Source organism: Erinaceus europaeus, chromosome 8, assembly GCF_950295315.1.
Source record: "Erinaceus europaeus chromosome 8, mEriEur2.1, whole genome shotgun sequence".
In the NCBI taxonomy this organism is placed as follows: domain Eukaryota; kingdom Metazoa; phylum Chordata; class Mammalia; order Eulipotyphla; family Erinaceidae; genus Erinaceus; species Erinaceus europaeus.
In genome coordinates, this window is record NC_080169.1 from 110113183 (window position 1) to 110135741 (window position 22559).

Sequence of the window (22559 nt, forward strand, 5' to 3'; positions counted from 1 at the left end):
GCTCTCATCCAACTCTGAGGTGCCTGTGTGAATAAAGATTTGTGTTCCCTCTCCACTCCAGATCTCCTCTCTCTCCTCTATGGTGGCGCAGCCTGACACCCTTTGTTCTGGGAGGTGATGCAGCTGATGAATACACATGTTATACAGCACAATGACATACACTCAAGCCCCTTGTCTCCACCTGCAGGGGGAAGCGTCCCAAGTGGTGAATCACTACAGTAGGTGTCTTTCTCTCCTTATAGCCCCCCTTCTCTTTTGATTTGTGTCTGTCTCTATATAATAAATAGATAAAATATATATAAGTTTTAAAAATGACAAAAATGGATGAATCAGCCTGGCCATTCAGATGTGACCTAAACCAGCTAAGAGATCACCTGGGCTCTGCTTCCGAAGTCACCAAGTTTTCCATCTTTCAGGAGAAGATGGAAATAGGAGTTATTGGTGGTTTCTGTTTGTTTTGTTTTTTAATAATGATCAACAAGACTGTAAGATAAGAGGGGTAGAATTCTACAGTTTCTACCACCAGAATTCCATAATCCAACCCCTCCATTGGGAGCTTTCCTATTCTTTATCCCTCTGGGAGTATGAACCTAGGATCATGTTATACATGATATAGGGTATAGAAGGTGGAAGGTCTGGCTTCTGTAATTGCTTCTCAGCTGCACATGGGTGTTGGCAGGTCAATCCATACTCCCAGCCTATTTCTGTCTTTCTCTATTGAGGTAGGACTCTGGGGGAGGTGGGGTTCCAGGACCATTTGATGAAGTTGTCCACCCATGGAAGTCAGGTCATGGTAGCATCTGCAACTTAGTGATGAAAAGCAGTAAGATATAAAGCAGAATAAATTGTTTAGTAATCAAGAACCTAAAGATAAGAATAGAGCAGATGATCTTTGGGGTCTCAATTTTGGAAGAAGCCAGGAAGTCTATTTTAGGTATATCCAAAGGGGTCCCACGACTTTACTAATTTTGCCTGAATCTGACAAATCACATGCAGATGGGCTAAAGGTATTGTCTAGCGAGATGGTGTCAGAGTTTGAAATAGAGAGTTGCTCCCAAATATGAGAGAAGTATGTAAGTACCATTAAGTGCAAACCTCATTGAGCTGTTCTGGGTCTCCTATCCAGCACAGGAGTCTGTGTAATCTCTGCATCCTTGTAGGTCTGAGTTCACATTCCATGGCCATAGCTAAGAACATTCTAGGCTGCACTCATTTCAGGACCCGTGTTCCACTAGTGGCAGAGTATGTTGACCCAGTCTCCCTTCAGAGAGAGGGGCAGTCCCTACCACTGTTATTCCACATTGAAGGCAAAGTCCTGTAGAGGCCCACAAGCAGGTCCGCAATGCTGTTCCTGATGGAGATGACTAGCGATGGTGGAGAGGTGGATCTGTTAGAGATCTAGGCGCATAATATCTATGTGGGGATCCCAGGATTCCCTAAATAGGGCCCTGCATGATGGGCTGGTGTAGACAAAAGGACCAACATTGAAGTAAGCCCTTATGCAGCTTTTGTAGTCATTTCTTTATCTGACAAGGCTAGCTTTAGAGTGACTGAGGGAAGTGAAGTAGGAAGTAGGTTAGGAGGGTGTCTAGGTCTAAGAAGAAGCTATATGATTTAGTACTTTATGGTGTCTTTCTTAGGTTATTTTACTTGCTCGTTGCACTTATTGAGTCACTGCAGACTATTGTGCACTTTTACTTTACGATATCTATTTTCCCCCAATTATGGATACATGTATACCTGTGCTCTATCTCTTGGGCCCTGGTTTATATCTAGGTTCTGTGGCTTTGTTAGGGTAAATGGGAGTTTTGTGAGAAATGTTTGCATATTGAAATGTGCATCAATCTTTTGTTGTTGTTTTTGTTTAAATACCTTTATTTATTATTGAATAGAGACAGAAAGAAATTGAGAGGGAAGGGGAAGATGGTAGGGAGAGAGAGAGAGACACCTGTAGCCCTGCTTCACCACTCATGAGGCTTTCCCCCTGCAGGTGGGGACCAGGGGCTTGAACCTGTGTCCTGTGCATTTAATGTAAATACTTAACCAAGTGTGCCACCACCTGGCCCCAATTTTTGGTTGGTCGTTGTTGCTTTTTTTTTTTTTTTTTTTGCAAGCTGATGATCATTCTTATTCACTTCTAAGGCCCTGCCTTCACTTCCTTTCTAAAGCACACCTACACCTATTACAACTTTTTCTTCCTTTTTCTTCTTCCTTCTCAAATAAGGGAAACAGCACCTGATTTTTTCACATATTCTCCAGATCATCTTCCCTCCAGTGATGGGGCAAAAGCAAAGGTTCTAGTCATAGAAGTTCCAGGTCCTGGTGACCAGTCATTTAAAAATGTCTGAAACCTTTAGAGATAAAACAAGAAACATCTGCACATGAGTTGATGGCTTATAGTCTCCCGTATAATCTAAACCCAGTATTTTTTTAAACAATGAAAACGCTCAAGTCCAAAAATACTGTAGGTAGGCATTAAATGTCTCCTCTTTAAAAAAATATGTTTATTTTATTTAATTTATTTATGGATGTTTGGATAGAGGGAAATCCAAAGGGAAGGGGAGCTACAGAGAGGTAGAGACAGACACCTGCAACACTGCTTTACCACTCCTAAAGCTTCCTCGCTGCAGGTGGAGGCCAGGATCTGGAACCTGGGTCCCTGAATATTGTAATATGTGCATTCTATTGGGTGTAGCAACACCTGGCCCCCATATTTCTTCTTCTTAAGGCCAGTCCATTAATACTAGAACTATGTAAGAGTCCATGTCCTCTGATGTCAGCATGATTCTTTCTCCCACTGCCTCCTTGTTTTCTTGCCTTTGCACTTCTCCATTTCAGAGATCTGAGACACACTATTGCCTGGAAGCTGAGCCCAGCACAAGAGCTTTCAGCACCCACTTCTGCATTTACCTCTGTTCTTAGGAATGAGCCCCACCATTATCCATAGATCTCATTTGTCTTCTCTGTGACAGCCATGACACACAGCATGAAATGAGATGACAACTCTACATCCTGTTACCCTCCATCACAGCAGATCCGGATGTGAAATCCATGACACCTGTAGGCACTGTGACCAGCCTCTGAGCTGACATTTTATTTTTGTACTCAAGGAATATGTTTTATTTTTTTAATAAATTTGATTAATTTATTAATGCATCTATAGCCTTCCAGCAAAGGCAAGCAGGCTGCCAAGAAAGCCCATGGGCAGAGAAAGGTGAGACATCATAGCATGGCTCACTGCTCACAAAGCTGCCCCATGCAGGTGTTTCCACGTGGTGGCTGGGAGCTTAAATCGCAAAGTGTGTGTCTACTGGGTGAACCATCTTTTGATTGCTTCTCTTTCTCTCTGTATGTCTTACCTTTTTTCTAGAAGGAAAGAGACCAATGGGACTGGGGAAATCCCTGGTGCAAAGCCCCAGCAGTTAACCCTAAAAGTTCCTCCTCCTCCAAAAAGAAAAAAGAAAAAAAAAGGAAGCCCATAGCTTTGGTCTCAGTCATCCTGGACGCATCCTCTGAGGCTAAGTGAATCTCTGCTTGAGCTGAGCAGAGGAAATTACATTTGAATGCTGGGGGTGGGATGAAGTGAAGAGTGTGAAGCTTGAGTGCATTGACCTTTATTGGCAATCCTTTCATTGTCAGTCCTTTCAGTGGGATTCCAGGAGACCATCTGGGATCCTGAGCAGCCACACAGAGGAAAAAGGGTCCTTCTCCTCTAGCAATCAACTCAAGCTCACATCTTTCCAGCATCTTAAGACTGAGAGAGATAAATCAAATTCACAGAGTTCTGAAATTTCATCAGGAAATCATTGTAGGAGAGACAATGAGAACAGCAACCGTCAGGCTGCAGACATCTCAAGAGAGTGCTGTTATTTTCCTCTGACTGACTGAAAGGGGTAAAAATACATTGTTCAATATTCTCCCTACTGAGACTTGGATTCAGGATTAGATAACATACAAATTGCTGGTTTGAGACTCTTCCTTCTGTGTGACTAGACACAGCGACGTAAAATTCTTCTCACAGGAAAAGCAGAATGTTTTGAAAATTAAATCAGCTGGCCTTCACAGACCGAACACCATTTTACTATTTAAGAAAAAATATTTTTATTTTTGAGAAATGGAAATACAAAAGCAATAATGATTTCTTTTCAGACTAAGAACAAGTATGCTACAAAGTGTATTTTTGTTTCTTTTTGGTGTTTACATAGCTGTGATAAAGAATACAAAGGCATAAAGAGCACCGCACACTATGGTGGATACAATAGACTCCAGGTGTGTTTAAATTTCAAAGCTGCTGATTTATCAAACCTGTAACAAATAAGAGTTTCCCCCACCCCCACCCCATCAGTCTGGGCATTAAAGCTCAGGGTTGCTTAATCCAGAGTATCCTCAACATCATTTTTAAAAGGCCACTCATAATTTGTCAGTGAACACTGGTGCTTTCTACAGACTCAGAAAGGGTTTCATCAGGAATAGAGAATTTTTTCTAAGCCATATAAAAAGTTCATGTTCTTATCCAGCTGAGGATCACACAGAGAGAACTAAAGGGAACGGAACTAAAGCCCCTGGTTTTTCCTTTTTCTGGAAAGCAAAGGCTGCTTGCTGGGATTTGCAGAAGACTGGATGAGCAAGACAGGGACACAAACATCTGGTCAACCAGCTCAGTGTGAAGCAAAGAAAATGAGCATTGCACAGCTCAGCAGGGCCAGCAAAGAGGGCAGCGCTTGTGCTTCCTGTCCAGAGAGCCCCCAAAGTGTGCTCACAGAGAGGAATCTGCCCAACCTAACCCACTAATTGCTACACTTACTCTCCCATGACACCAGCTATTGGTATATCATGTAATAACTCTATTGCACTCTTTTTCTGTAGCTACAAAATGAAAACAAACCAACTAAAATGCCTTTAGCCCAGCAACCAGGACCTAGTGAGTGATTAAGACATGTAGAAACCAAGACCAAAGCAGAGCCTTTCTGGATTTCACACTCTCCAGCATAATAATATGAAGTACTGCCTCAGTTTTTCCTGCCATAAGTGCTGGTCATGGAGACATCTTCCAATGGCACAGCCAAATTGTTCTCTGTTATGAGGACTGCTCAAAGCTCTAATCCAGGTTGGGCCATTTGATGATGTGGTTGCAATTCTACAGCATGGAATTTTCCTAATGTATACTGCCTGGTTCCCCTCCTCCTAATGTGGAAAGCTGATCACAGTTCCATTTTTTATTTTGCTTTTTAAATTACCTTTATTTATTGACTAAAGACAGCCATAAATCAAGGGTGGGGGTGCTAGAGAGGGAGAGAAAAAGAGAGACACCTGCAGCACTACTTTGCCACTCGTGAAGCTTTCCCCCCTGCAGGTGGGGACCAGGAATTTGAACCTGGGTCCATGCACACTGTAGTGTGTGCACTTAACCAGGTGTACCACCACCTGGCCCCCAGTTCCCTTTTTAGGAAACCAGCTTCAAACCTTCGGAAACAGTCTTTTCTCCTTTTTTCACTTTGACCTAAGACTAAGTACCGGGCTATACAGAAAACCTCCCAGAGACAAAGGATTCCTTAGGCATTCCTGGATTGTCATGCAAGACACATTTAAGGCACAAGTGAGTATCTCCAGAAAGGGAGGAGAGAGAGAGAAAACCTGTTGGGTGAACAGCTAATGACTAGTGGAGCATTCTTGGTCTCTTATTCCTCAGTATTCTCTAGAGCCTCCTGCCAAAGTGTAAAGTCCTAGGAGAAGCAGCCACGAACCAATGAACACAGGTATGTGGATAAACCAAACTCTGTCTCTTACTCCTGCCTGTATCTGCCCTCCCAGAGGGACTAATCCTATCACATTGCTACTAATTGTCTCAGCTGAAAAGCACTGAAATAAATGACTCTCACCAGGGCACTATCTGCTAATGGTTTCACAGGTCCTTCCAGCAGGGCTGGCAAGAGCACTGGTGGTGGTGGCTTTAATAAACATTGTTCTGGGAGGCGGGTTTCCCCAGAGACAAATGAGTAAGTGACTCCTGGCAGGCAAAAAGGTTGGGAGTCTTTTTTTTTTTTTTTTTGCCTCCAGGGTTATGAATCTACTGCTCCTGGACGTCATTTTTTCCCCCCATTGTATTGAATAGAACAGAGAGAAGTTGAGAAAGGAGTAGAAGGTAGAGAAGGAAAGAAGAGACACTTGCAGATCTGTTTCACTGCTTGTGAAGCATACCTCAGTGCCCCCCCCCCCCCTCAAGTGGGGAGCCAGGAGCTCACACCCAGATCCTTGCACAAGGGACTAGGTATGGTTAACCGAGTGTGCCACTGCCTGGCCACGGGAGGTTGAAAGTCTTCACCTCCATCTCCAATCTGAAGCAATTGAGTGAGGCCAGCCTGTAGGGTCCATTTCTTAGTGTGTGTGTGGGGGGTGCAGTACCCCCAGTTCTGCACTGTGCTAGGCACAGAGTGGTGCATGATATGCATATGATCTCTTCTGGTTCTGCTTTGGCTCAGTCTGACAAAACTGGAGGAAGGGGGTGGTGTAATGACAGGGTTTTCTTTTCTTTTCTTTTTTCCTCCAGGGTTATTGCTGGGATTGGGGTTGGGGTTGGGGCTGGGGCTGGAGCTGGGGCTGGGGCTAGTGCCTACACTATGAATCCACTGCTCCTGGAAGCCATTTCCCCCCATTTTCATTGCCCTTGTTGTTTACCATTGTTATTACTATTATAGTCATTGCTATTGTTGGATAGGACAGAGAGAAGTCCAGGGAGGAAGGAAAGACAGAGAGGGAGAAAGATAGACACCTGCAGACCTGCTTCACTGCCTGTTAAGTGACCCCCCTACAGGTGGGGATACTGAGAGTTTTTAATGAGTAGCTGAGGATAAAGATTCTGTACATTGATGTAGGCCGCCAAATAAAGCAGAATTAGTCCAGCATACCTACTCTTGGGCACACAAATTTCACAGCCCTTTTGACATTCAGATTAGACCCAGGGATTTAGGAAGAAAAAAAAGGCTTCTTAAATATGTTGAGCTGAAAGCTGTTTCACAGATCTTAACATCAAGTTTCCAGGCCAAGATCCTTCCTGAGAACCCAAAGGGCTTCAGAGCTAACACAGCCCATGCTGTGTCACACCTCACCCCAACCCTGCCCTCCCATCCCCCTCCCAGATGAGCCCTTCTTCATGTGAATAAGACCCCAGAGTCCTAACATGTCAGAGAAATTCTTCTCTGAAGTTGCAAGTGGGGCATTTCATTTACAGGGTCTGTTTCCAAGAGCAAAGTTTCAGAGCTGTGAAAAAACCCAAGTTGATCTGGTGTCTCTCTCTCTCTTTCTTTCACTCTGTATCTCTTTTCCATTAAATATGTTTTTTTTTTTTAAAAAAAAAAAAAAGAGGAACACCTCTTTCCATTCTGGAAAAAAAATTCACTTGTATATTTTGAACACCTTCATATTTCATGGTTTAAGTTCATGCTGACAGTCTCTTACTTATTTGAATTTTATTTTTACCTTTTAGGATAGAGACAGAAAAAAAAGGAAGAAGAGAGAATGAGAGAGAGAGATGTAGCACTACCTCACCACTCATGAAGCCCCCACACACACCTCCACAAGTGGGGGCCAGGGCCTAGAACCAGGGTCCTTGTGCACTATGATTCATGCACTCTACCAGGTGCTCCACCACCTGGCCCCAGCTTATTGTTCTTTGAAAACTCAAGTTCAGATGCCAACATCAGTCCCTCTTCCTGGTTGAAATCTTCAAGGATAACCTTCAAACTAGAGAACCACTCTGGGGGTAGGTAGATGCCACAAATCCCACCAATATCCTGGGCTTCCTAATCCTGTGTATGTCCACTAATGACATGGAACCAGTCTCATCCACTCCACATGTTTGGTGACTTGCTAAACTCATTGCATCCTCCTAAAGAGAGAATGTTTAGCTCCAAATCCAGGATGGAGGATGGTGGTTTCTCAAACCAGCAGCAACTGCCTGCAAATGGCCATCTGAGCTCTTAGGCAGATGGATGGCCACTCATGTGTCTGGATACAGTTTCAGTTCTGGAAGAAACAGCTTCTTAGAGACAAAGGCCTACAACAGTCTAGCCAGAATGACTAGAGCAGGGGTGTGTGGGGTGGGGGGCAAATTGAGTAAGAGGAGGACACTAGCTAGAAGTGTGCAGGTTGGGTCTGTGAGGAGGGGTCTACAAAACCCCACTCACATGGTGAGAGAATTGCTTAGCTGTGCTTGCATGTCTAAGGCTCCTGGTTCAATGCCAAGGAGCATATGTAGCAGAGTGGCACTCTGGGTGCGCTCTCTCTCTCTCTCTCTCTCCTCTTTCTCTCTTTTTCTTTTTCTCATGTGAAACTCTATCTCTTATGAAATCAATCTTTATTTTAAAAAATGGGGCTGGGCCAGTGAAGTAGCTCACTAGGCTAGTGCTTTGCCTTGCCACACACATAGCCCAGGTTCAAGCCCAGTCTCTGCTGTATTGAAGGAAGCTTCAGAGCTGTGGACTCTTTCACTCTCTTTCTGCCTCTCTCAAAAGAAAAACAAACAAACAAAACCCACGGGACTCCACTGTGGCAGGTGGGCAGCCCAGCCTCACTCTTCTGCTCTTAACTGCAAAACTTTTCTTATCTTCCAAATAGTGCCTTCTAGGAATTCTATCATGTTACCTTCTCAGCCTCCCCTGCTCTCAGACTGCCTGTGCCTAGTAATCAAATGATATTTGAGAGAGAGAGAGAGAGAGAGAGAGAAGGGCTATCCAGGAGAGAGAATCAGAGGCAGGGAGCAGGCTGGGACCTTGTTCTTTCTGCACAGCTGGTAATGTCTCAGTTCTCTCTGGGGCAACACAGAGCCAGCAGACAGAAGAACCACTTCTGGGTCTAATAGAGTCCTGACCCCAGCTTTTGCCCATCATAGCAGGGAAAGAGAAAAATCACTCATGGTGAGTCCCAACTGTAACTAGGCTGACAAAGCAACAATCTGCTTAGGACAGAAAATGCTCCAGTGGCCAGACTCTGCATCTGATGCAGAAATGGAAGGACCAAGTCTGGACTTAGCCTCTCAAAGCACAGTGACAGTATAGCTGGGACACACACCCACAGAGAAAGAAGAGTTAAAGCTAGTGGCCTGTCAGCCAGTTTTTTTTCTTCTTCTTCTTTTAAATGAAATACAAAATGTAGGCAAATTCTCTACACAAAATCTTTTACAAACTCAGGAGAAAAAAAAAAACACTGAAGAGACATCTTCTACATTATACAATAAAAAAGGCTATTGTTTCCATTTCTTCATTGTAGGAAAGATAAAAGTTCTTTTTATAACTATAAAAGTTACCTTTAATGATTAAAATAAAAATTTTTAAAAAAGACAGTGAAGGTAGGTTCAGGGGGCTTAGGCTGTATCTCTTTGGGTGAGCTGCAGAATAGCCAAACCTGACTACAAAAGGTAAGGCTGTGGGGACATAAATGTCACCTCCTCCTGAGGAATGGGCCTCACACCCACCCCCATGCCAAGGCAGAAGAGGAGGGTAAAGCACAATGGGGAGGGGGCAGGTGTGGGGACAAGTTAGCAAGGTGGTCTGTTATCAGGGACAAGGCTTCCCTTTGCTACCCAGGACACAGGACAGAGGAGCACCTGACTGCAAAGACACAGGTGCTGGGCAAGGCCCTGTGCCATCTTTCTCTATGACTTGGTGCTCCAAGAGGGAGGGTCCCCCAATGATTAATATAGATAAGAACGTTGGGGAGGAGGAGAAGGAGGAGAAGAAAGAGAAGGAAGAGGAGGAGGAGATGAAGGAGAAGAAGAAGAAGAAGAAGAAGAAGAAGAAGAAGAAGAAGAAGAAGAAGAAGGAGAAGGAGAAGGAGAAGGAGAAGGAGAAGGAGAAGGAGAAGGAGAAGGAGAAGGAGAAGGAGAAGAAGAAGAAGAAGAAGAAGAAGAAGAAGAAGAAGAACTGAAGAAGAAGAAGAACTGAAGAAGAAGAAGAACTGAAGAAGAATTGATGAATGGGGAGAATGAGGGGAAGGGGAGAATAAGAGGAGACAGAGAAGAAGCAGGAGGAGGAAAAGGGAGTAGAAGAGCAGGAGGAACAGGTAGAGAGGAGAAAGAAGAAAGAGAAGGAGGAGGAGAATTAGTAGCAGTAGTTGTAGCAGGAGTAGCAGCAGTAGTAAAGCAAACACATTATAATCCAGAAAGATTGGGGGCTCCAGAACCTAGGGTCCCCTCACTGCTCCAAAAGCCAACAGAAGCCCTTGCTAGGTCAGGGGAAAGTATCAGAGGGTTTGCAAGAGGGAAGCCTCAATAAGCTAATAAATACTATTTACAAATGGAGAGGAGAAGCCAGGAGGCAGAACTAAAGGTCTGTGGGGCCAAAGGTTTAGAAGTTCTACAAGCAACAAGATGGGGCAGGTTGTTTTGGAGAAGCCTGAGTCCTTCAGGCATTGCACTTGCGGCCTAAGATGGGAAGGGGGCGCCCTCACTCCACAGTCAGATGTGTGGAGGGGTTGCTTATAGGAAGTCCTGGCACCTCCAGAACTGATGGGGGTGGGGAATGGACACACAGGAGCCCCAGGTGAGAGGAAGGCAGGACATCTGTCAGTCAGTGCTTTGCCAGATCTGGGTAGTGAGAGAGAGAGAAGGTATGTGTGTTGTGTGTGTGTGTGTGTGTGTGTGTGTGTGTGTGTGTGTGTGTGTATTTGAATGGAGTCTGGGCTCTCAAACAGACAAGTGGCATCTCTTCTTCCAAGAGGCAACTTTTTGGTGCCTGCTTGCCCCACCTGAGGCCCTCTGATTATTTTCTATGGCAGCAAGCGAGGGTGAGCAGGTGACGTGGGTTCCTTCTGCAAAGAGGGATATAGATCCAGGGAAGGTGCTCTCACACCAGGATGTGCTCCCATCCAACGCCAAGTTCTAGTCATCACCAACCTGGATGGCCAAGAAGAAAAGCTCAGACAAAGGTGGTTGGGGGCGTACATGGAAGAGTAGAGAGCAGGGGTTTGGGGAGCATGGGGTTCGCCTCTTCAGAAGGTGGCATTCACTCTCCTGTCGAGTTCCACGACTTTGAGGCTTTCGTTGCCCTCCAGTTTGGTGCTGACCCTGTAAGGACATCGAGAGGAAAGAGAAACCTTAGTCACCTGTGGCTGTGGTCCCCCATCCATGGCTGTGATGCTGAGGGCTGGACTAAATGAGTTCTTGCTCCTGTTCCTCCAAGTGGGAGTATTCTGAGTGTTCCCAGTCTCCCTGCTGTCAGTTTGGCTACTGTCAGTCTGACCACTGGCCACCTCCCTACCTTTATCTACACCTAAGAGGAGACATCTCAACCTTGATGATGAGTGTGGTAGTTTAATACAGCTTTGTTATAAATTGCTACACATTATACATCAATTGAGATGGTTAGCCCTAGGCTAGACCCTATGCAGGAAAATCTAAATGGATAAAGGCTGGTTCCAGATCTACATAATCATTCAGATAAAGATTTAAACAAACAAGGCTCATGGGTAGCTCAGCCAGCCATAGCATGCATGAGGCTCTGGGTTCAATCCCCAGCACCACACAAAAGCATCATTGATAGCACCCAAAAGAAATCCACAGATAGTGGACTAGTGCCATGGTGCCTCTCTGTGTCTCTTTTCTTGCTCTGTATGCCTTTTCCCTCTCTCCTCAGCCTCTGTCCCCATTTCTCACTACTGTATATTCTAGGTATATAGAATAAACAAATAAAATAAAATAAAACTGAGGAGCTTGGGATGTGGTACACCTGGCTGAGTACACACATTACTATGCACAAGGACTCAGGTTCAAGGTTCTGGTCCCCACCTGCAGGGGGGAAGCTTCATGAGTAGCAAAGCAGGGCTGTGGCTCCTTCCTCTCCTTTGCTATTTCCTCCTTTCCTTTTTGATTTCTCTCTGTCTCTATCTAAGAAATAAATAAAACATTCAAAAAGAACTTTTGGGTTGCCAGTAAAGTCATGACATATTTTCTTCCACGCAGAAATGACTTTTATTTCTTTCTTTTGTTTTTTTTGGTTGCCCTTTTTATTGTTGTTGGATAAGACAAAGAGAAATTAAGAGGAGGGAAAGACAGGAGAAGGGAAAGACAGACACCTACAGATCTGCTCCACCATTTGTGAAGCAACCCCCCTGCAGGTGGGGGCCCAGGGGGTCTTTGCACTTCATGCCATGTGCGTTTAACCCACTGCACTACCACCTGATGCCCCAGAAATGACTTTTCCAACAATCCAATAGTTAAATATCAAAATTCAATCATTAAAAAAGTAAACAAAAAGTAATTCAAATTAGCAATGAGTATAACAGGGAAAATAAATATGCTATTAAGTTGAGTAGCACTCTAGAAAGTCTCCACAGAGCTAGAGAAGAGCTAAGGGGGCTTTGGTAAAGGGGAAATGGCCTATATCAAAGGGAATGTCAATGGGACCAATCTTAGCACAGCTAATGGGGTCATGAGTCAAGGAATCAAGTCTTCTCTGCGTACCACTGGCGGCTCTGTAATTCCCCAGCATGGAAAAAAAATGGTAATGCCTAACCTCTGGAAATATTCAAAAGGATTTCTGTATCATATCTGCATAACACTGAAAATGAGTAAATGTTACATATGCATTGAAGAGGCAAACACAAGTAAGTACCTGTAATTACAAACCTTGCCCCCAGCACTAAGGGAAGAGGGCTGAAGAATTTAAAACACAGCCTCTACCACTTCATCAAAATAATGCCACGACTCAGTCACTTTACACACAAGCAGGAGCACGTTTGGGGGCCCTCCTCCCCCTGCCTTTTGATGCTCCCAGGGAGCTCCCCTCACTACACAGAGAGACCTAGTAGTTGTTTAATCATGTATATTTATGAAAGAACTTCCCCCGTGGCTAAGTAGGGAGTGCAGTAGATGACATGTTGGACTTTCTTTTCTTCTTTTTTTTTTTATAGACTTCCTGACTTTTTTAATTTAATTTTTTTAAATGTATTTATTATTGGATAGAGACAGAGGGGCAGGGACATAGGGAGAGAGACAGGGAGATACCTGCAGCCCTGCTTCACAGCTAGTAAAGCTTTCCCCCTGCAGGTAGGGGGGGCTTGAACCTGGGTCCTAGCGCATTGTAGTGTATGTGCTTAACCAGGTGCACCACTACTTGGCACCTATATGTTAGACTTTCAGACTTGAGATTCTGAGTTTGATCCTCAGCCTCACTTGTGCCACAGTGACACTCTGGGTCTTTCTTTCCGAAAGAAAGAAAGAAAGAAAGAAAGAAAGAAAGAAAGAAAGAAAGAAAGAAAGAAAGAAAGAAAGAAAGAAATGGAGGGGAGGGAAAGAGGAAGAAAGAAAGAGAAAGTGGGAGGGGGAAGGAAGAAGAAAGGGAGGGAGAGAGAGAGGGAGGGAGGGAAGGAGAGAAGGAGGGAGAAAGGAAGGAAGGGAGGGAGGGAGGCTGGGCAGCAGCATACCTGGTTGAGTGCATATGTTACAATGTGCAAGGATGCCCAGTCCCCATCTGTTGCTATGCTTCACATTGGTTTGGTCTCACGCCCCCCCCCCCACCCCGCCTCTGGGAGATTGTGGTTTAGCTCCTGCTAGTTTTGCGCTTCCCCTTCTCCCCACCCCCTATCCTACATACTTCCTGAGTTCCTGCAGCAGCCACTGGAGGCTGGAGGAGAAAGATGCAGGACAGATCTGTGTGGTGATTAGTTTAGGAGTCCCTCTCTGCCGCCGGAGGAGAAAGATGGAGGAACACATGTTTGCCCGCTCACGAATAAAGATTAAACTGCATTCTCAGCTCAGCCGAGTGTCTCTGGTCGTCTCTGTTACCTGCCTGTGAAGCCAGCCGGGCTAAAACAACATATGGTGGCTACAACGTTGGGACGTGACCTGCCCATCCCCCAGATAAGTGACAATTTGGCTACCTATGCACTATGGCCTTCTCTTCTGCTTGTGAAGAGATCTCCAAAGGCCTCTGCCCTTTCTTCACGAGACTGTTTCGCTGTTTCTGGAACATTTATCTCTGGACCACTCTGTGGTTTCCGCCCAATGCCAGCCCGCAGGAGCCCAATGCCAGCCCGCATGAGCCGGCTTTCCGCCGCGTGGCGCGGGGCATTGGGCATGGGCTCCCCCCACACTGCTTGGCCACCAAGAGCAGGGCAGCAGGCATGGCGGGCAGGGCTGCAGCCCATCCTGGCCGTCACCTCGGGGCACCTAGGCCCGTGCCTTCTGCACGGCCAGCCCGCCGGCCCTCCTGCTATGAAGTCTGGACAGATCCTGGAAGTACATAGGATAGGGGGCAGGGAGAAGGGGAAGCGTGAAACTAGCAGGGGCTAAACAACACCCATCTGCAGGGGGAAAGCTTTGCCAGTGGTGAAGCAGTGCTGCAGGTGTCTTTTCTCTCTGTCTCCCCCTACCCTCTCAATTTCTGGCTATCTCTACCCAATAAAGATGATAGAAAATTAAAAAAGAAAGGAAGGAAGGAAGGAAGGAAGGAAGGAAGGAAGGAAGGAAGGAAGGGAAAGAAAGTGGAAAATAGGCAGCATGGATGCAGTTTTCAAGATGGAAACATGTACATGCAGCCAGTCTCCAAGATGGTGTCCCTGGGTAGGGGTAGATAACATAATGGCTAAGACTCTAATGCTTGAGGCTCCATAGTTCTAAGTTCAGTTCTCCACACCACCATAAGTCAGAGCTGAGTAGTGCTCTGATTAAAAAACAAACAAAAACACAGGGGTTACGTGTTGGCTCACCCAGTAGAGCACACACATTACCATGCACCAGGGCTAGGATTCATGCTCCTGGTCCCTACTTGCAAGGGAAGAAGCTTCACAAGCAGTGCAGCAGTGTTGCAGGTATCTGTCCTTCCTCTGTCTCTCTCCCTCTCCTTGGCTAGGGATGGACTTTCAGAACTGGGAAAGAGAAACTGGATCAAACTTAAGGAAGTCTTTGCCTGTACCATCCAGATTGCTGGCTTATAATGAAAGTGTACCCCCAAAAGACAGGAAGTGACTTGAGACATGAGCTGCTTATAGAATTTTCCCCCCAAAGGGATAATTAATGTCTCAAAATCTGGAGGAAAAAAAGGACAGTTTTAGGGACTTATCTCCATCCCTTTCCTTCTGGGTTTGCCCTATTAAAGGGCTCAGAGTAGGGATGACTTAATGTAGGTTTTATTCTAAATGGAAATCTGATAAATCCTAGGGTCCTGGAGGCTGGGAGATCTGGAGACCTTTGATTCCTCCCTGACTGCCATGAAATCTACTCCCTGAATTCCCAGCCTTCCTCTACTTCTACTTGTATAAAAAGCTAACACTCTGGACTCGGTGGTGGCACATCTGGTTGAGTACACATACTACAGTGTGCAAGGACCTGGGTTCAAACCCCTGGCCCCCAATAGCAGGGGAAAGCTTTGTGAGTGGTGAAGCAGTGTTGCAGGTGTCTCTCTATCTCTCTGTATCTTCCCCTACCCTTTCAATTTCTGACTGTCTCTAACCAATAAATAAAGATTAAAAATAAAAAAGCTAACACTCCAGCTGGGAGATAGCATGATGGCTATGCAAAGAGACTCTAATGCCTGAGGCTCCTAAGTTAAGATTCCACAAGCCAGAGCTGAACAGTGCTCTGGTAGAAAAAGAAGGAGGAGGGGGAGGAGAAAGAGGAGGGGGAGGAAAAGGTGGAGGAGGAGATGGAGGAGGAGGAGAAGGAGAAAGAAGAGATGGAGGAGGAGGAGAAGGATAAGGAGATGGAGGAGGAGGAGATGGAAGAGGAGGAGAAGGAGATGGAGGAGGACATGGAGGAGGAGGAGGAGGAGGAGGAGGAGGAGATGGAGGAGGAGAAGGAGAAGGAGAAAACAAACAACAACAAAAAAACTAACACTCTCTGGAGTCAGAGAGTGGCAGGAAGCTCTCTGGAGGGAGATTTATGATAATATTCTCTGGCCTCTGATTATAGGTTTGAATGGCAATAAATAAGCTTCCTTCTGGAGGCTGGGTGTGTTGAGCACACTTGTTGCCATGTGGAGGACCTCCATTCAAGCTGTTGCCAAGTGGAAGCACCTAGCCCCAGCAATAATCCTGGTGTCAATAAATTAAATAAGACATTTCCCTCTGTGGGCTGAAAGTTAGCTCACCAGATAGAGAGCACACTTTACCAGGTGGGAGCACCATGCCTGACACAAGAGAAGCTCCACAGACAATGTAACAATGCTGTAGTGTCTCTCTGCTATATGTCTGTCTCTCTTTCTCTCTTGCTCTCTCTCTCTCTGAAATTAAAAGGTAAAAAAAAAAGTTGACTGGGAACAGTATAATCTCATATGTATGAAGCCAAAGAATGTCAAATAATAATATTTAATAGTAATACTGAGGAGACCACCTGGGACTGCAACAATACAGGAATAGAACAACTTCAGGAACCCACCAAATCACCGGTGACTGTAAACACATGTGGCTCATGGACAGAGAGGAGCCTAGGGAGAGATTAAGTGGCTGGTAACAGTTCGACAGTTTACCAGTTGAAACACCACCTCCAATCTGTTTCACCAACAAAAAGACAGATGAAGGGATGAGAGGACTGCCTTAAGAGTCACCAAATGCAACTGTGAGTCACCAGTGCTACTGCTCTCAGAATCTGGAGCATGGGGGGGGGGGCTGTGCTGACACCAGGAGACAGAGAACTAACCAGGAACCTCAGGAGAAGATCTATACCTTGGTGGACTAGCATAGGGGCTGTGAGAGTCTCTTTGCATAACCACTGGGTTATCTCTGCCCCACCCTGCTTTATCTATTGGTCAGGAGTCAGTAATTAAGCTAAGAAGCCTACTTATAGTTTAAAAGCCCTCAGGATCCCATAGCCTACATTGAGGAAAAAGAACAAAAGAGGCTTTTAAGCCACTGTGCTCCAACTCAGGGATTAAAATAATATTGAAACAACTGTCAATTTCCACAACTGTGAAGACTTTAATTACCGTACTTAGACACAAGTCAATCCAGGCAATAATGATCAGTAATTTGAAAAGTACTGAGAGAGGGACTTCATAACATAATATATAAAATGGTTAAACCATCAAGAAGAAATATTGGAGAAATGAACCAGAACAAAAGTCCAGCTAAAAGCCCCAAAAAGTGGATGCACAAAATAATGTGGTCAACATCCAAACATTAGTTAAGGAAATAATCATAGGAGTGAGTAATAATTTGAAAGAATTGTCATTAGAAATGCAGAAACAACAAATGAGACCCTGGAAGAGAACACTAATTATCTCAATGTTATTAAAGAGCTGAAAGCTGAAACTGCTGAGCAAAGAACACAACTAGCTGAACAACCTAAAACAGTATTAGAACAGGGTAACAAAATAGATGAACTCCAGAAAACAGTAGAGGGGTGAGAGAATAGAATAAATGAGGCTGAAGACAGAATTAGCAAAGTGAGGACTAATTAGGGACAACTAAAAAAGAAGTGAAAGATCTCAAAAAGAGATTAAGAGATACTGAAAACAAGAGACCTATGGGACGACTTCAAAAGAAATAATATACACCTTATTGGCTTACCAGAGGAAGAAAGAGAGGGAGCAGAAGAAAGCATTCTTCAAGACATAATAGCTGAGAACTTCTCTAGTTTACACAATATAAAAGACATAAAGGTTCAAGAAGCACACAGGTTCCCAAACAGAATTAACCCAGTCTTAAAGACACCAAGACACATCATATTTAGAATAGAAAGGAATAAGGATAAAGAAAGGATACTGAAGGCTGCAAGAGAAAAACAGTCACCTACAGAGGAAAGCCCATAAGATTAGCAGCAGACTTCTTCACACAAACACTACTGTCCAGAAGAGAATGGCAAGATATCTCTGAAGCTCTCAATGAGAAAGGCTTTCAACCAAGACTACTATATCCTATAGACTGTCATTCAGACTATATGGATGCATAAAAACCTCATACAACCAACAATTGAAAGAATTAACTATCACCAGGCCTGCCCTAAAAGAAGATCTGAAAGGTCTCCTTTAGACCACCATAAATAGGTCATATATCAGAACACTCTAAAAATCTACAATAATGGCATTAAAATATCTTCAATATTTGATATCAATAAATGTCAATGGACTGACTTCACCTATTAAAAGGCACATAGTAGGAAGATGGATCAGGAAACACAACCCAACAATATGCTGTCTACAGGAAACCCACCTAAGTCAACGAGACAAAGACAGACTCAAAGTGAAAGGATTGAAAACTATTATTCAAGTGGCCCACAAAAAAGGGCAGGGACAGCTATTCTCATATCTTACATGATAGACTTTAAAATAAATAAAATTAAAAAAGATAGGGATGGACACTACCTAATGCTCAGTAGATTGTTCAATCAAGAGGACTTAACAATTATTAACATCTATGCACCTAATGAGTAGCCACCTAAATACATCAAACATCTTCTGAAAGAGCTATGGAAATATATGAACAGCAACACAGTAATAGTAGGGGACTTCAACACCCCACTCTCTCAACTTGAAAGATTATCTAGGCAGAAAACCAATAAAGAAATGAGGGAACTAATGAGGAAACAGATAAACTAGAACTATTGGACATTTTCAGAGTCACTCATCCCAAGAAACTGGAATACACAATCTACTCAAGTCCACATGGGTCATTCTCAAATATAGACCATTATGTTAGGCCACAATGACAGCATCAGTAAATTCAAGAGCACTGAAATCATCCCAAGCATCTTCTGAGACCACAGTGGAATTAAAACACTTAACAATTAACAAAATATTAGAAATAGTCCCAAAACGTGGAAGTTCAACAGTATACTACTTAACAACTACTGGGTCAAAGAGGAAATCAAGGAAGAAATCAAAATGTGTTGAGAGCTCAATGAAAATGAAGACACAAGCAATCAAAATATTTGGGACACAGTTAAGGCAGTACTGAGAGGGAAGTTCATAGCCATACAAGCACACGTTAGGAAACAAGAAAAAGCACAAATAAACAGCCTGATTGCACATCTTAAAGACCTAGAAGAAGAACAAAGCAAACAGACAGATGGAAATCACTAAAGTTAGGGCAGAAATAAATAACATTGAAAATAAGAAAACCATACAAAAAATGAAAGAGTAAACAAAATCAATAAACCTTTAGCCAGACTCACAAAACAAAAAAAGGGAGAAGACCCATATAAATCGGATCATAAATGAAAGAGGAGATATCACAAAAGACACTGCAGAAATTCAACATATCATGCAAGGCTTCTATGAACAACTATATGCCACCAAGCTAAAGAACCTGGAAGAAATGGATGATTTCCTAGATACCTACCAACTTCCAAAATTAAGTAAAGAGGAACTAGATAATATGAACAGGCCCATCACAGCTAATGAAATTGAAACAGTTATGAAAAATCTTCCCAAAAATAAAAGTCCTGGACCAGATGGTTTTACAAATAAATTCTACAAAACACTCAAAGAAGAACTAATACCTCCATTTTTAAAAGTCAGGGAGTCAGGCGGTAGCACAGCGGATTAAGTGCAGGTGGCACAAAGTGCAAGGACTGGTGTAAGGATCCTGATTCGAGCCCTGGGATCCCCACCGGCAGGGGAGTCGCTTCATAGGCAGTGAAGCAGGTCTGCAGGTGTCTGTCTTTCTCTCCCCCTTTCTGTCTTCCCCTCCTCTCTCCATTTCTCTCTGTCCTATCCAACAATGGCAACAACAATAGTAACTAAAACAATAAAACAAGAGGGGCAACAAAAGGGAAAAATAAATTAATTAATTAATAAATAGAAAAGAAGTTCTAAAAAAGTCTTCCAGAAGATAGAAGACACTGGAATACTCTCTTTCAGCTTCTATGAAGCCAAGATCACTTTGATACCAAAAGCAGATAGGGATTCAACCAAAAAGAAAACTACAAACCAATATCTCTGATGAACATAGATGCTAAAATATTGAAAAAAATTCTAGCCAACTGGATACAGCAGTATACAAAAAAGATTATTCATGACCAAGTGGGGTTTATCCCAGGAATGCAAGGTTGGTTCAATATATGTAAATCAATCAGCGTGATCCACCATATCAATAAAAGCAAGACCAAAAACTACATGGTTATATCAGTCAATGCAGAGAAAGCCTTTGACAAAATACAGCATCCCTTTAAGATCAAAACACTACAAAAAATGGGAATAGATGGAAAATTCCTCAAGATAGTAGAGTCTATATATAGCAAACTACAGCCAACATCATACTCAATGGTGAAAAATTCTAAGTATTTCCCCTTAGATCAGGTACTAGAAAGGACTGCCCACTATCACCATTATTATTCAACATAATGTTGGAAGTTCTCGCCATTACAATCAGACAGGAGCAAGAATTAAAGGAATACAGATTGGAAGAGAAGAAGTGAAACTCTCCCTATCTGCAGATGACATGATAGTATATTTAGAAAAACCTAAGGAATCCAGCAAGAAGCTTTTGGAAATCATCAGGCAATACAGTAAAGTGTCAGGCTACAAAATTAGCATTCAAAAGTCAGTGGCATTCCTCTATATGCAAACACTAAGTTAGAAGAACATGAAATCCAGAAATCAATTCCTTTTACTATAGCAACAAAAACAATAAAATATCTAGGAATAAACCTAACCAAGGAAGTGAAAGACTTGTATACTGAAAATTATGAGTCACTACTCAAGGAAACTGAAAAAGACACAAAGAAGTAGAAAGATATTCCATGTTCATGGGTTGGAAGAATTAATATCATCAAAATGAGTATACTACCCAGAGACATCTACAAATTTAATGCTATCATCATCAAGATCCCAACCACATTTTTTAGAAGAATAGAATAAATGCTACAAATGTTTATCTGGAACCAGAAAAGGCCTAGAATTGCCAAAATAATCTTGAGAAGAAACATCAGAACTGGAAGCATCACACTCCCAGATTTCAAGTTGTATTATAGGGCCACTGTATTCAAAACTGCTTGCTACTGGAACATGAATAGACACACTGACCAGTGGAATAGAATTGAGAACATGGAAGTAAGCCCCCACACCTATGGACATCTAATTTTTGACAAAGGTGCCCAGACTATTAAATGGAGAAAGCAGAGTCTCTTCAACAAATGGTGTTGGAATGAAACTGAACCACTATATTTCACCAAATACAAAAGTAAATTCCAAGTAGATCAAGGACTTGGATGTTAGGCCACAAACTATCAAAAACTATCAGAGGAAAATATTGGCAGAACTCTTTTCTGCATAAATTTTAAAGACATCTTCAATGAAACGAATCCAATTACAAAGAAGACTAAGGCAAGCATACACCTATGGGACTACATCAAATTAAAAAGCTTCTGCACAGTAGAAGAAATCACTACCCAAACCAAGAGACCCCTCACAGAATGGGAGAAGATCTTTACATGCCATACATCAGACAAGAGGCTAATAACAAGAATATCTAAAGAGCTTGCCAAACTCAACAACAAAAAAAAAATAAGCCCATCCAAAAATTGGGTGAGGACATGGACAGAATATTCACCAAACAAGAGATCCAAAAGGTCAAGAAACACATGAAAAAATGCTCCAAGTCTCTGATTGTCAGAGAAATGCAAATGAAGACAACAATGAGATACCACTTCACTCCTGTGAGAATGTTATACATCAGAAAAAGTAACAGCAGCAAATGCTGGAGAGGGTGTGGGGTCAAAGGAACCCTCCTACACTGCTGGTGGGAATGTAAATTGCTCCAACCTCTGTGGAGAACAGTCTGGAGAACTCTCAGAAGGCTAGAAATAGACTTACCCTATGACCCTGCAATTCCTCTCCTGGGGATATATCCTAAGGAAACCAACACACCCATCCAAAAAGATCTGTGCACACATATGTTCTTAGAAGCACAATTTGTAATAGCCAAAACCTGGAAGCAACCCAGGTGTCCAACAACAGATGAGTGGCTGAGCAAGTTGTGGTACATATACACAACGGAATACTGCTCAGCTATAAAAAAAAAAAAAAAAGGTGATTTCACTGTTTTTAGCCTATCTTGGATGGACCTTGAAAAATTCATGTTAAGTGAAATAAATCAGAAACAGAAGGATGAATATAGGATGATCTCACTCTCTGACAGAAGTTGAAAAACAAGATCTGAAGAGGAAACACAAATAGAACCTGAACTGGAATTGGTGTATCGCACCAAAGTAAAAGACTCTGGGGTGGGGGGTGAGGGGGGGAATACAGGTCCAAAAAGGATGACAGAGGACCTAGCTGTAAAAAATGGTGATTTCACTGTTTTCAGCCAATCTTGGATGGACCTTGAAAATTTCATGTTAAGTGAAATAAGTCAGAAACAGAAGGATGAATATGGGATGATCTCACTCTCTGACAGAAGTTGAAAAACAAGATCAGAAGAGAAAACACAAATAGAACCTGAACTGGAATTGGCGTATTGCAACAAAGTAAAAGAGAATACACAAAGGATGACAGAGGACCTAGTGGGGGTTACACTGTTATATGGGAAGCTGGGAAATGTTATGCATGAACAAACTATTGTATTTACTGTCGAATGCAAAGCATTAATTCCCCAATAAAAAAAAAATTTAAAAAGACAAAAAATAGTAATAC

The 22559-nt window shown here is 43.1% G+C and overlaps 1 protein-coding gene across 2 annotated transcripts in view; it reads right to left on the minus strand.

The window, feature by feature from the left end:
* Positions 1 to 4076: 4076 nt before the first annotated feature.
* Positions 4077 to 22559, minus strand: part of CREB3L2 (cAMP responsive element binding protein 3 like 2) — a 186031-nt gene continuing 167548 nt past the window's right edge. For both annotated transcript variants that reach the window (XM_007525164.3, XM_060196648.1), the window contains exon 12: positions 4077 to 11059. In XM_007525164.3, coding sequence (XP_007525226.1) covers positions 10984 to 11059 — 76 coding nt within the window. In that variant the 3' untranslated portion in view covers positions 4077 to 10983. The remainder of the gene's footprint in view (positions 11060 to 22559) is intronic.